Here is a 13,437-nt window from a genome sequence, read left to right as displayed (position 1 = left end):
GTTACAGTCATTCACAGAAGCTGCTCAGGTCCATAAACATCAGCTCACATCAGTGATCAGCTTTCCTGAGCTATGGAGAGCAGAAGGGCTCCCTGGCTACATGGAGAATTCACAGCAGCCCCCACTGCTCCAGCACCACTTAGATTACTAGTGAATTATGTAGAGAAAAGCATTTTAGCATTCACTCACTCTGGCCAGTTCCTCTTCATCTATTTCTGGCTGTCTGTGTCTGGAATGCCTCTGCTCCTCCTCATGAAATATTGTTTTGGGCTTTTCATCTTCAGACTCGCTGTCTGACGGAGGCTCATTGATCCAGGCATCAAGGTCCAGGCTGGGAAGAATTGCAGCAAACAAACAGCTTGACTCAGTACCCCTGAATATTTCAGTGTCTCATCATATACTCTGCTTTATTACTCAAAGTTTAAATAAAGGTTTGGGAAAGAGAAGGAACTTTACCCCTCTGGAACAGGGACTTTCTTCTGTGCTTTAGGAGCCACAGGGTTCAGCTCACCAGCAAACAGGGCTATCACTTCCTCGGCTACAGGAACTTCTTTTGCTTGTAGCTTCTGAATGTATTTTATTAGCTGCAAGATGCAAGAAGCCTAAGAAGAAATGCAGAAGTGGTTTCAGAGTAATATTTAACAAGCTGAACCAAACAAAGCAACTGAAGTCAACAGAAGGTGGTTTACTCCATTAAGGAACTTAAGAGAAGCAGCATAAACTTCAGGTTTAGAGCAAATATAAAAAGTCCATATTAAGCTTCTCTTTTAGCTGGGTCCTTTTTGTGCCCCTTAGTGCCTGAATAATTTTAAAATTAAATTTTTTTGAGTGAAGATCTTGCTGGCAGACTTCAGAGATGGCATCAAACTGCAATAAGAGCTGGGCTTTGTCACTGATAACAGCCTAAAGAAAATGTGCAGAGCCACAGAGAACCACAGACCTGCTCCAATGCTTCCCATGATAAATTCCAAAGTCATTTTATTCTCTTACCCTCTCCTGAACCTCCAGATCTGCACTCTGCACAAACTGAGGCAGGCGCTCGATCATCAGCTGTGTAATTTCCTGAGCTGCCTCCTTTTCCCCAGCCTGCTCCTTCTGCTGCAGGATGGATGCATAGAGCTTCACCATGTTCTGCACGTAAACAGCCTGGATGTGGCCTGGCAGGGTTGTAACTTTGGGCCTCAACATTGCTTCCAGGGTTTGGTTTGCTTCCTCCAGGTGTCTGTAAGGACAGAATACACAGATGAAAGGCAAGCAAAAATAAAATCCAGCAGGCAGTGCTTAATACAAAAAAGAATGTAGATCATAGCACTTTGTTTGAACAGATCTCATGCTCTTATCTCAATGGAAGATACACAAAAAGTTACTGGACTATTACAAACTGAAAGCTAAAGCTGTTTCTAAGTAAAAATGTGATAACACTGGAAAAGAAGAGTGTATTTTCTTCTTCATCTGCAGTTTTCTTTGCACAACTTTTTTTTTAAGGAAATGAAGATCTGAGCTGTACCAGCATTCCCCCACTATCACTCCTACACTGTGAATTAAAACTGGAGCCAGTGTTCAGAGTGGCAATTAGAAGAAGACACCAAACTAGCTGGTAAGAGAATACTCCAGTACCACACCTGTCTAATTTACCAGAATAAAAGCTGGGTAACAGCTATATCTGCACAAGGAACAGACAAAAACACCTGTTGAAGCTAAAAAAACATATTGGTACAAATACACTGAAAAACTGTGCTACAGTGGGCATCAAAAATTTTTGAACAAAAAGATGACAACTTTTTATTTCCAGCAAGATGGGGCTCTGCAAAAACCTTTTAAAAAGAGCAAAATAGGGAGGAGAGAAAGGACTAATTCAAACATGGTGATTGCACATGTTCCCTAGAATATAAATGGGGGTAGACCTTAATTATTTAGAAGTTCCTTCAATGTCTTGAGATCTAACAGCTTATACCTGCAATACCAGAAGGATCCAAAGCTGTGGGAGTGTCCAAATGAAGGACACAGAGCTGGGGAAGGGGCTGAGGAGCAGCTGAGGGCACTTGGCTCCTTCAGCTGGAGCACAGGAGACTGAGGGGAGGCTCCTGGGGGCTGCAGCTCCTCCCCAGGGGAGGCACAGGGGCAGGGGCTGAGCTCAGGGACAGGGACAGGGGGCCAGGAAGGGCTGGAGCTGGGCCAGGGCTTGGCATGGAGCTCAGGGCAAGGTTCTTCCCCCCGAGGGTGCTGGGCACTGCCCAGGCTCCCCAGGGAATGGTCCCAAGGCTGCCAGAGCTGCAGGAGTGTTTGGACAGCACTCCCAGGGCTGCTCAGGGTGGGGGTGTGATCAATGATCCCTATGGGTCCCTTCTGATTCAGGATATTCTGGGATTTCACAAATCACTACTATGGCTTCCTGCATGAGTGGGCAAGGCTGGAGAGACAGGAAAAATGATCAGATAGTTAAAAATGTCTTGACTAGAAAGAGCTGAGGAGTCAAGAGCATGAGGGAACAAGAAAAACACAGTCTTTTTGGCAGCATTAAGGTACATACTCTGAACCCTCTCTCAAGAACACCTTTCAGTGACCAAAAGCTTTGCCCAAAAGCTGCCCCTCAGAGCACCCCAGGCTCTGCCTGCACTTACTCAGAGAACTCCCCGCAGATCCAGGCAGCAGCGTAGAGCACCTCGCAGATGCCGTTCCTCTGGGTGTTGCTGGCGATGAGGTGGGCGTTGTCCAGCAGCATGGCCATCTGCGACACCGCGAACTTGCGGATGGCTTTCACTCTGATGGCCACGTCCAACATCTGCGCTGCGATCAGGTGCCCGTGCCTCGTGCCCTCCAGCCGGGTCAGCTCCACCAGGATGCTGATGTACCTATGGAAAGGGGGAGGGATGGGTGGCATCAGAGCACAACCCTCGCTACCACGGTGATGAGCTCCAAGCTGGCAGCTGAAAGCACTGACCATTCAAAGTTGGTGATGTACTGGTAATTGGACTGGCTGCAGATGTCTATGATTTTGGTCAGCAGCTCATCTCGGTACGTCGTCCCTTCGGCTTTATCCACATGAATCATCAGTTTCTTCACAATCTCCATCAAGTTCTTCTTGGAGACCTGTTAAAGAGGTGGTGAAGGGTTCAACCGCTTTCCTCCACTGCCAAGTCTGTTCAGTTCCAGTCAAGCAGCTGCTGGCTCTTTGCTGGACCCATATCATGTTAACAGTAAACCAGAACCACCTCTGCAGCCACCAATCCAAAAATAGATCTGTCTAATACTGTTCAGTGTTTTTGTTAAAGAAGAGCCAGCACAAGTTACAAGGTTTAAGAAAAGACTGGATTGTGCCACTTATGTCATGGCCTGGCTGACAAGTGGTGTTGGGTCATAAGTTGGACTTGATGACCTCCAAGGCTTTTTCCCATCCAGCTGATTTTGTGATGACCTTGCTGTGGGAGAGCTGAGGATCAGAATTACTATCAGCAATACAGAAATCCAAGAGAAAGTGACTCTTCTATTGCCAGATTAGAAAGTTTAAGAGTTTAAAATATTTTTGCTTATAAAGGAAACAAATTTAGGAGTCATTAACATCCAATGGAATTGATTTCAAAATGGGTGATTTCCTACAGGGCCTGAACTGAGAAACTCCATCCAGTCTGAACCAGAATTTTTAAAGCCCTCATGCTGAGCCAGATATTATACTAGTCCTAAGTAGGACTAGTAAAGATATAGGAGTTGTTATCAAAAGTCTGCTGTGGAGTAGGCAGAGAAAGTTGCATATTCTCTTTAATCACCTTCCTACAGGGACAGTGGGGCTGCTGAGGAAATAAATGTAGGAACATACCATGCCATAGAGGAGATCTAAAGCTCTGAGTCGGATGGACTCATCTTTGTCATCCAAACATTGGAGAATGAGATCCTTGTGAGACTGAACTGACTTGGGATGCGTTTTCAGGATTTTGGACATAGCTAACAAGCCCAGGTACTTCACTGTGAAAGACAAAATAAAACTTCTTTCCAAATATAGAAACACTGATTTGGGCTGAGCATGAAATCTTAAAGTTAAAAAATTCCCAGTACTCTCTGCAGTCACTAAAGTAAGTCAACACTCTTGCATTTTACTATTATACTCACTCTGCTGAAAATAGCTGTCACTGCTTTCCAAGCAGCCAATCTATAAAAAGGGGAATCCCAGAGCATGGAAAGAACTGTTTTAGATTTACAAGACCACAAACAGCAGTAATAATTGCTGTCATTTGTTTTTAAAAACATTATAATAAAGAAGCGCTCACCATCAAAAATTATTTCCATATTAAACCCCCCAGCAACTGTTTACAGCACACCAGGCACTGCAACCCCTCTGAGGCTGCTGCAGCATCTCCCCAGTGCTTGGGGGCCAACAGCTCCATGAAGAAAGCACCATACTTACAGTTCTGGTCAGAATCTTCTATCAATATCCTCAACTTCTGCACACAAAGCTGGAAAAAAAGACCACACCACGTTACAGGTCTTAATTAAAATAAGTCTTCATGAAGTTTACTCAATACACAAGGAAGTATCTGACCAAGACCTGAGGTCTCCAGGTGAGAGGGTTTTGTTGCATTAACAGACTTCCAAACAAAAGGAACCTCTGCATGACTGTATTGATAGCAGGATATGAATAAAGAGTTGGGAAAACTCTCAAACTCTGCATTTTAGAGTGAATTAAGTAGGAAAATTTATATAAGAAATGCTTCAGTCTGCAGGATTGCACAGTGAGAGCACTTCAGGGAGCTACTGCTGTAACTTCTGGCAGAGGAACACAGTCCCATTTTCCCTGGCCCATGGGATCCCCCAGCAGAGCAGAACAAACAAGCCCCAAACCCAGGGTCCCACCTGGATGCTGGCGCTGTGGTTGGGCATCCCCGAGGACAGAGAGATCAGAACTGAAACAGAAGCACAAATTCCAGTCAGGATTTCTGTGCTGGGAGTGACAGCAACAACAACAGCCAACAGCCCAAACCCAGCTCAGCTCTCAGGGAAAGGTGCTAGAATACTGTTTGTCTGTTTGCCTGGACTTTTGGAGGTCTGGGGGAAGGAAAGAAGGTTGTGACATAAACTTATAATTCCATATACCATAACAGTAATAGTAAGAGGGCAGGAAAAAAAGTGTAAAGGTAGAAAAAGCTGCAACAGCCAGGTCAAAGCTGCTCTTTTGTGCTCTCACTAGGGTTTATTTCACTGACATCACATAGCAGTCAAGGCTTTTAATATCAGCAGCTACTGTACAGCTGAATTTTTAATTGTGCACTTTCCTACTGCAATTGGATGCAGCAACAGATCCTGGAGTTTAATGTGATTAGACTGGAGCTTTAATCAAGCCAGCCATTGTTGATTATTTGGGACACTTGAAAGCTCTGGCAGCACACAGTCCCACTACAGAAAAGGTGGGCTCACCCTGGTAACTGCTGCTGGCACAGCTGTGCCTCAGCAGGTGCCATGTGCTGCCCTCTGTCCCTGCAGGGAAGCTGAGCTGGACACTGTCACCTCCAGGGCTGGCAGGTGCCAGGTGCTCCTCTGGCATTTCAGGGCTCATTTGCTGGCTCTGAGTTTGACATCACCATCCCTAAGGTGTCCTGGGTGGGTGAATTCCCCCTCTACCCACAGAATGACCCCACTGATCTCAGTGAAGGCCACTCTCAGCCACAATGGAATTCCCCTCTGTGTTATTCTCCCTCCCATCATGACACCTCATTTCCCTGAAGGAATACAGTGAGTGACAGATCTCTCTTCCCTCTCTGAACTGACCCAGCACAGCAAGTTCTGCACCATTATCCAGAGAACCCACAGGAGACAGACAGACCAACTGTGAATGTCAATAACCCTCTGCTCCACACTCTGATACTGCAGCCGAGCCTGAGCTGCAATAATGTGTTATCCCTTTTTGTCTTTGTTTTCTCCCACCCTCCCAGTTAAGGAGCTCATATCCCTTCCCCAGAAACTGAAACTGCCAATCAGTAATTCCAATTGCCTCCTCTAAGGAATTACACCCCATTTTTAAACTGCAAAGCTGCAAAATTAAAAAAAAAAGATGTCTGATCCATCATCACATAAGAGAACTTGGCAAAGAGACATCACTTGTTTTAATTCCATTGCTGCTGGTACATTTTGTAGTTGTAGCAACATTTAGGATCTGGCATATAAATAATCTCATTGTCTGTACCTGCCTTCAGCAAACACAACACAGCTGTAGTGACTGCCTCACCCACTGCCAACAAAGAATCTCAGCCCCACAGTAACACAAAGTTTGCCAGGAGACTTACTGCATTTTAGAATACATTAAGTTAAAGAAAAAAAAGGTTTACAGATGGTGTCAGTTGATGACAAAGTTCAGCACGTTTTTTTTTTAATAGGTTCCAAGTTTCAGTTCTCACCTGCTATTACTGTGTTCACACATTCATATAAGAGAGACATGGCTGAGGTGCTGAAACAGAAATCAGGTATATTAAATAAGGAATAAACCAGCGCACTTTGAAGAGTTGTCAGCACTATCTTGGAGCTAGTTAGCACCTTGAACTTCACAAGACATTGTCAATATTCTGCTCCATATCCCTTCAAGCAGATGAAATGATTCTCACTTAAAAACTGTTGGGGGGAGGAATTTTTAAACAAATGTTTAAAAACTCAAAAATCTTCCTGGAAAAGCAGCATGCAAGAGCACTGTGACACAAGGAATATGGAAGGAAGTGGTTACTCAAACTCCAGCCCCAGTCACACAATACTGAAGCAATCTTGTCCAAGAATCAAATTAAATCCTCTGCCCAAGGTCAAAAATTCATGACAAGGCAGTTGGAGAAGCTCAAGTCTCTCTCCAAGCGAGTGAGTCACATCCCAGCAGCACAGGCTTGGGATGCAGGAACACACTTCCCTTCCCTGGAAATCATCAACCCATTTCCAGTGCCTGATTTCCCCCAAAACTCAAATTCAAGGCTGCTTGTGCCAGTTGAACACACAGACAGTGCAGTTCTGAGGACTGCAGAGGTCCTTACAAAGCCCAATCTGTACAAGAGGGAGCCAGGAACCTGCCAAGCCTCAAAGGAGCAGGGCACACAGGGAAGGAGCACAGCTCCAGTGGCACAGTGATGCCCTGAGGGTCAGCTTGGGATGCTGAGAAGCAAAACCAACACTTCTGCTCCCTGGGCTCTTGGTGGGACAGCTCAGCATGCTGTGACTCATTATGAGACCCCAAATGACTGAATGGAGACCAAGCCAAAGAGGATTCAGTCCCCACAACTCAGAATTACTCATGTGGGAACTGGGGAGAGGAGGTGGGATTGTCCATCCTCCTGCTTTTTCTGGTGGGCTGTAGCTATTTGTTACTGCTGACAACTCCCTGGAGGTACCTGGATGCTGGTCTGTTCTGAGACTGCCTTAAAAGAATATGAGGATGGACAGAAATCCTCTGGCTAGAGCTGCTCTCAAGGCTACACAGATATCTGCTTAAAACCTTGCTCTGTCACATGAAAAGAAATAAACTTTTTTCACTCAACTCCTGCATAAGATCACACTTCCTCTTCATAACAGGGAGAATCCATGTATTCCCCCCAAGGCATCTATTTCCTGATTTCAGTTCAGAATTAGAACCACTACACCACCACAAATCAGCAACAGACAAGGACAAGGAAATAACTTCAACTTTATTTAATCTACATTTAGAACATATATATTGTAAGAACCTCTTTCAAAACACATCTGAGCTGCCAAATGCATGAGAAAGGGCTTTAATATATTCCTTGTCACGCTGCTTTGGTGGGTAAGGCACTCCTAAAGTCAGGAATCAAATGTGAGAGGTGAATAGGAGAGGCAAATACACAGCTGAGGCTTTTTATACATTCTCCACAGTCATCTCTGGCTTGAAATGCAGTGAAAGGAAAGCAAATTGCTCCAATTTTCATCCATCCTTTGGAGGAATTCATGCTGACAGTCAGACACCCAGAGATTTTCCTTTAAGGTATTTTATCTCACTCAGGTTTTCCAGAAACAACCCTTATCTAAGAATATCTTTTGATACTTGAAGCCAACATACCAAAAGTCAAAAAATGATAAAATGAATCCTCACCCCAGCTACTGACCCACCCACCAGGCCCTTCCCCAGTCCTGACTGAATAAGGCAGGACCTGTCACACAAACCTGTGGATGAGGTTGGTCAGGGGCTCAATCAGTTTCTTTCCCAGTCTTGGTTCTAATGGAGTAAGAGCACCAAACTATTCAATAAGAAGAAAAGTGAGTTAATAGCTGCTTTTCAACAGCTTCAAGACATCATGTAAATTACAGCTCACTGTATTTAAACCAAGCTATATTAACATATTTTTTCTCTTTGGTTACATTCACAAACATTAGAAGATATTCCTGGTTTCTTTTTATTCAGACTGAATGGTAACTATGCCTCCCAGCAAGAAACCCATTTTCACACCCAAGGTAACTGAATGAGAACCCTAATCCTGTCAACAAAAAGCAGAATACTTGCCAGTTTTATAATTTTAATGAGAACCCAATTATTGGTTGATGACGTCATCAGCTTGAAGAAGAGCGGGGCAAGGGAAAGGTAATTTTTGGGATTGCGTCGAGCCAGCTCACAAATCACATTTACTGCAGCAGACTGCACACCTGGGCAAAACAACAGGGAGAAGCACAAATCTCATCAATGCCTTCATTGTAATTGAAGTTCTTGGTGCAGAACCCCCACAGCAAAAGCAGCTGAAGCTTCAGACTTGTATGTCCAATGGTTTGGCCTCATTGCCAACCCTGAGGCAGTAAGTACAGGGATGTAAAAGCAAACTGAGAAAGGGTTTTATTTAATTCTGGCTATTTTCTAAGAAGCAGCAAGCCAGGTATCTGCTTTGGGTCCAGCATGAGAAAAAACAGCACACTGCCACATCCCTGCCCTGGACTGTGAAGAGCTGGCTGTGGGACACAGACAATACAATCAATAATCAGCAACCAGAAAGTTTCCAATCCCTCCTGACTTCTGATGTGCATTATTTAAAAATGTTTAAATACAAAACGAAAATAAATCCTTAAGCAATCTAACTGGACACGTTCACTCCCCTCATTGCTCAGCCTCTGACACAGGTTATTGTCAGTTTGGAATGTTTTAGTCTAGACAGGCTGGGTGTCCCAGCAGAGAGCAATCCTTCACTCCACAAAGCTTAACAGGCAATTTCTTCCTCTTTTGCAGGTGAGGGATTTTGCTTTCTTTAATAACATTGTCCCTGGAAGATAAATATTCCATGCCCACAATAAAACAGTTGGGAAATGCAATTAAATTTCTCCCTGTTACTGCAGATACAAATCAATGGGAGATCAGATACACACCACACACAGAATTCCTAAAACAAGTGTTTTGGTGCAGTGAGGAACACCAGCACCTCCTAAAGACTGAGCAAAAAATGTGAATACGATACTGAGCAATTGCAGATTTCCTGTGCTGCTGCTGACCTGCACTGACACAGTACTGAAGGGTCCAAAGAGCAGTCTGGACCCAAATAAATAAAAAATACATGTTAAATAATGTTAAATAATTTTAAGTGTGTCCACTGCAACTCAACAGCTGCAGCTTGCTAAAAAAGCACAAGTAGTAACAAAAGCAGAACCCCAAACCCCAAAATCAACTGAAATATTTTCAATAGCCAAGTTCAGTAAGCAACAAATCAGGAAACTTTAAGCTGCTTTGTCCATGAAGGTTTAACCCACTGCTACATTTTCAGTAGCTTTGGGTTTGAAGAAATGGACATTTTAAAGAACATATTTTTAATATGGCAATACCCATCAAAACTGTTCTATACTCGCCTACCCTGAAACAGGGGAGTCAGTGCCCAAAAGATGATTACAGAATTTTTCATGTACTCATTTCTCCACAAGCTCTACAAGCACATAGACCTCCATGTGTGAGAGCAGCAGGAAATCACTAAAATCCACTCACCGGGATCTGGATCTTCAAGTTTCTCTTTAAGGCGAGGAAATGCAGGACGGAGGGACTCTGGGTACTTCAAAAAAACTTTGTACATGATTAACACTGCCTTCTTCCTGATGTAAGGCTTTGTGTGAGACATCTGTGAATGAAACAACTGCAGTCAGGCTCTGAGCACATGCGTGTTTCCAGAGCTCCTGTGCTCACACCGCTGTCACCAAAGCTCTTCCTGGGAGACTCAACTGCTTTTTGAAAACTCAGCTTTGAGGCAAGAGCAAAACACTATTGTTTATCACCAGAACTAATGAATGCACTTCAAAGTGATCCTCTTGATCTAACTAAGGTCTGTAAAAGTTCCCCAGAACCCCCACAAGAATGAAGCAGCAGCTTTCACATGTATCAGTTCTAATTTAAGGTATTTACCACATTTGAATAACTTAACATTCTATAGTTATAAAGTTATTTCAACCTTATCAACTCACCAATGTCATGATGTCATTTGCCAAGTCCCTGGCAAGATCTGGAGTAACAAAACAGGACAAGCCAGTCAGTGCAACTCCAGTATCATACTGGTTAGGGCTACTCAGATCCTGAAAAAAGAGAAACACGCTCAAAAATTTAAGATCACACAGAATGTCAAGAAACAACTTCCTCACACTAATTTTAGGCAATTAACATAAACAAAGCAGAGCTTCTTCATCATGGGAATATTTATTTATCAACTACTAACACCTGCTAAACTACAGCCAGCCTGGGGTTTAATAATGGGCACAAAGAACCATAATTAAACAAGAGATGGATGACTACAACATAAAAGCAATCAGAGAGATCATACCTTGGTGATGTTTTGGGAATTGAAATAGTTTTTAAACACTCATTACAGGACCACAAACATATTTAAAGTGCTAAAAAACTGGTAGTTAACACTAACCCTGCTAAATCCAATTCCAAGTGTCATTTTCACTGGGAACAAGCACTCTTGGTGAGTGGTGTTCCACCTTAATCTAGTGGAGAAATGAGATTATTCTTCTCCCAAGCTGCTGCAGCACCACAACTACCAGTCCACAAAGACAGGACAGAGTTACGTGTCTGGAACACCTTTATTGGTCAAGTTCCCTTGGATCTATTTGTAGTCAGTATCCCAATCAGACCTCCATACTCTTTCAGGTCTTTCTAAGCTTAAGTCAGTCACCCATAGTAAAATTAATCTATGAGTAAATTAAAGTATAGATTATAAATTGTGTACCAGGAAACACAAACATGAAGCTGCACAGAGCATTCCCACATGGACTGCTGAATGAAGAGTCCAGATTCACATGGATACTGAAGCTGCTTCAGGAGAGCTAAACATAGCCAGGCCTTTGGGGTTCTGTGCCATTTACATCTCATTTAAAAACCTGCTGCAGGTGGTGGGAAATTAGAGCCTACTTTAAGAATAATGCAATCTAATTCTTAAGGAGCAAAATACTGCAATTCATCCTGGCTCTAATGTATTTTGAGAACTGATAAATCCTTCAAATCTCAAGTTGTTGGATCAATGAAACATGAAAAGGCATAAAGAGATTTTTATCTTTTATGTAAAAACTTGGGCACAAAGTGGAAGTAGTCAGTAAGTGACTGAAATTCAGTAAAATAAAGTATCCACCATAGACAATAGATATTCACATTCAGCACAAAATAGTTCAAAAGATAGAGGGAAAAGCACTAGCTCTTTGGGAAGATACTGGATAACATCCCACTGCTCTTTTTTAAGCAAGGAAAACACATTTTGGTTCCTGGTAAAAATGGTAAAATGTAGGCAGATCTTGTACTGGATCAGTCAAGTTTTAAAGCAGTGATACTTAAAAAATGAAAGTCAAGAGCTTAAAAAAATATCTGTAATTTCAAGAATGGGAAAACTATGCTGCAAACCAGTAACTCTAAGTGATCAAGCCCTATGAAAATGAATACACACGTGGGTACATGAATACAAAACAAAACTTTCCATAGACTCTACACCATTTTTACCAGAGAAGTCAAAGTCTGATGTGGAATTACAAAAAGATCCCTCACAAGTAGAAGTGTTGTGGAGCCATGTCACTCCTGAGCCACTGCTCATTTTACTTCAGGAATGGGGACATTTTTCCTGCCTGTTACATTCTTATGAGCACTGCCTAGAGACCAGCAAAGTTATTTCTATCCCCATTCTCTGTGCTGAACAAACACAGAGCTGGTTTGAGACAGCACAGGGAGGGCCTGTGCACAGCTCCTGAGTGTTTCATTAATCCCTCTGCTTGTGGAATGCCAGGAGACTGCAAAACAAGAATTCTACTGAAACACCTCTGCATTCCGCATGGAGAAATACTCAGTACAGATGTGAAAGTACAAGTAGGGAGAGACTGCAAGAAGAAATGAAGAACTGAGCATTTACCTTTCTGATCTGATTAGTTGTCAGCATAATGACATCAGTCCCTTCATGAAAGCACTGGGAGGCAGCCAGGTAACCAATGCGCTGGGAAATGGCAAGGAGGAAAACAAGGTTGGTTTTTAAGTCAGTTTAGACAATGTTTAATGTTGAAGTGAAAAACAGCTGGTGGCTTTATAAGCAATATTAAAAAGGTGAATGAGTAGGTTTGTACAACAGAAGAGGCATGAGAGGGCTCCCCTAGAAAAGGGGGTTTATATCAAAAAAGAGAAAGTTCAAACAAGTAATGCTCTACTGATAATTTATCTGTCTTAGGGATAATAAAACTACCTTCACCTTCTCTATTTTGTTACAACACAGTTCAGTGACCACGAAGCTGCAGAAATAAGGTAGGATTCTCTACTACAATTATTTTGTCTGTGTTGACTCCTGAGTTTCAGGTATAAAGCCCCATTAGGGAATAATTTCTTAGGAAGCAACATTCCACCATGTTTGGTGAAAAAGGTCTACAACAGAACATAAAATAAATCTTTCAAGAAAAATTATAAAGCTATAACAGAATAAAAAATGCCTGGTACTAAGAATCTCAGGTGGTCTTCACATAAAAATACCCTGGCTTTTCACAAAAGGTGTCTGACAGATTGGCCAGGACAGCTGCACTTACAGAGAACTCACCTTGAATGTAAACTTGGAAGCACTCATAACTTCAATAATGTTGAAAGCAGCCCAACTGATGTCATAGCCCAGCATCTGTAACTGTGAGCAGAGAAGCCAAGATAAGCTTCTGAAATAGAGAGACTCAAGGAAATAGATCAAGACATGTCCCAAAATTGAAGATGCAACAGGAGTCTGAAAATGACACTGTACAGGTTTTGAGCAATGTACCACTCACACTGCACCAATCACAATAAGTGAAAGACATGACAAGTTTTCAACACTTTGCATCAGCTCTAGCCTGCCCAGAGCAGTTGGGGCTGCCCCTGGATCCCTGGAAGTGCCCAAGGTCAGGCTGGATGGGGCTGGGAGCATCCTGGGATAGTGGAAGGTGTCCCTGCCCATGGCAGGAGGTGGCAGGAGGATGAGCTTTAAGGTCTCTTCAAATCCAGATCATTCT

At 43.0% G+C, this 13,437-nt stretch overlaps 1 protein-coding gene across 1 annotated transcript in view; it reads right to left on the bottom strand.

The window, feature by feature from the left end:
- The window catches only part of AP3D1 (adaptor related protein complex 3 subunit delta 1), a 42,736-nt gene that overhangs the window by 15,037 nt on the left and 14,262 nt on the right, over window positions 1-13,437 (bottom strand). Inside the window, exons 3-17 of the mRNA XM_009096851.4 lie at window positions 12,999-13,079; window positions 12,330-12,410; window positions 10,402-10,509; window positions 9,932-10,061; window positions 8,477-8,616; window positions 8,140-8,213; window positions 6,384-6,433; window positions 4,846-4,895; window positions 4,400-4,448; window positions 3,815-3,960; window positions 2,942-3,090; window positions 2,622-2,852; window positions 991-1,222; window positions 457-602; window positions 190-331 (exon numbers count right to left, since the gene is read on the bottom strand). Coding sequence (XP_009095099.1) covers window positions 190-331; window positions 457-602; window positions 991-1,222; window positions 2,622-2,852; window positions 2,942-3,090; window positions 3,815-3,960; window positions 4,400-4,448; window positions 4,846-4,895; window positions 6,384-6,433; window positions 8,140-8,213; window positions 8,477-8,616; window positions 9,932-10,061; window positions 10,402-10,509; window positions 12,330-12,410; window positions 12,999-13,079 — 1,809 coding nt within the window. The remainder of the gene's footprint in view (window positions 1-189; window positions 332-456; window positions 603-990; window positions 1,223-2,621; window positions 2,853-2,941; window positions 3,091-3,814; window positions 3,961-4,399; window positions 4,449-4,845; window positions 4,896-6,383; window positions 6,434-8,139; window positions 8,214-8,476; window positions 8,617-9,931; window positions 10,062-10,401; window positions 10,510-12,329; window positions 12,411-12,998; window positions 13,080-13,437) is intronic.

The sequence above is a fragment of the Serinus canaria genome, chromosome 28, assembly GCF_022539315.1.
Source record: "Serinus canaria isolate serCan28SL12 chromosome 28, serCan2020, whole genome shotgun sequence".
Lineage (NCBI taxonomy): Eukaryota > Metazoa > Chordata > Aves > Passeriformes > Fringillidae > Serinus > Serinus canaria.
Note: the sequence above shows the minus strand (reverse complement) of the source record. Positions and strands in the feature narration are given on the sequence as shown.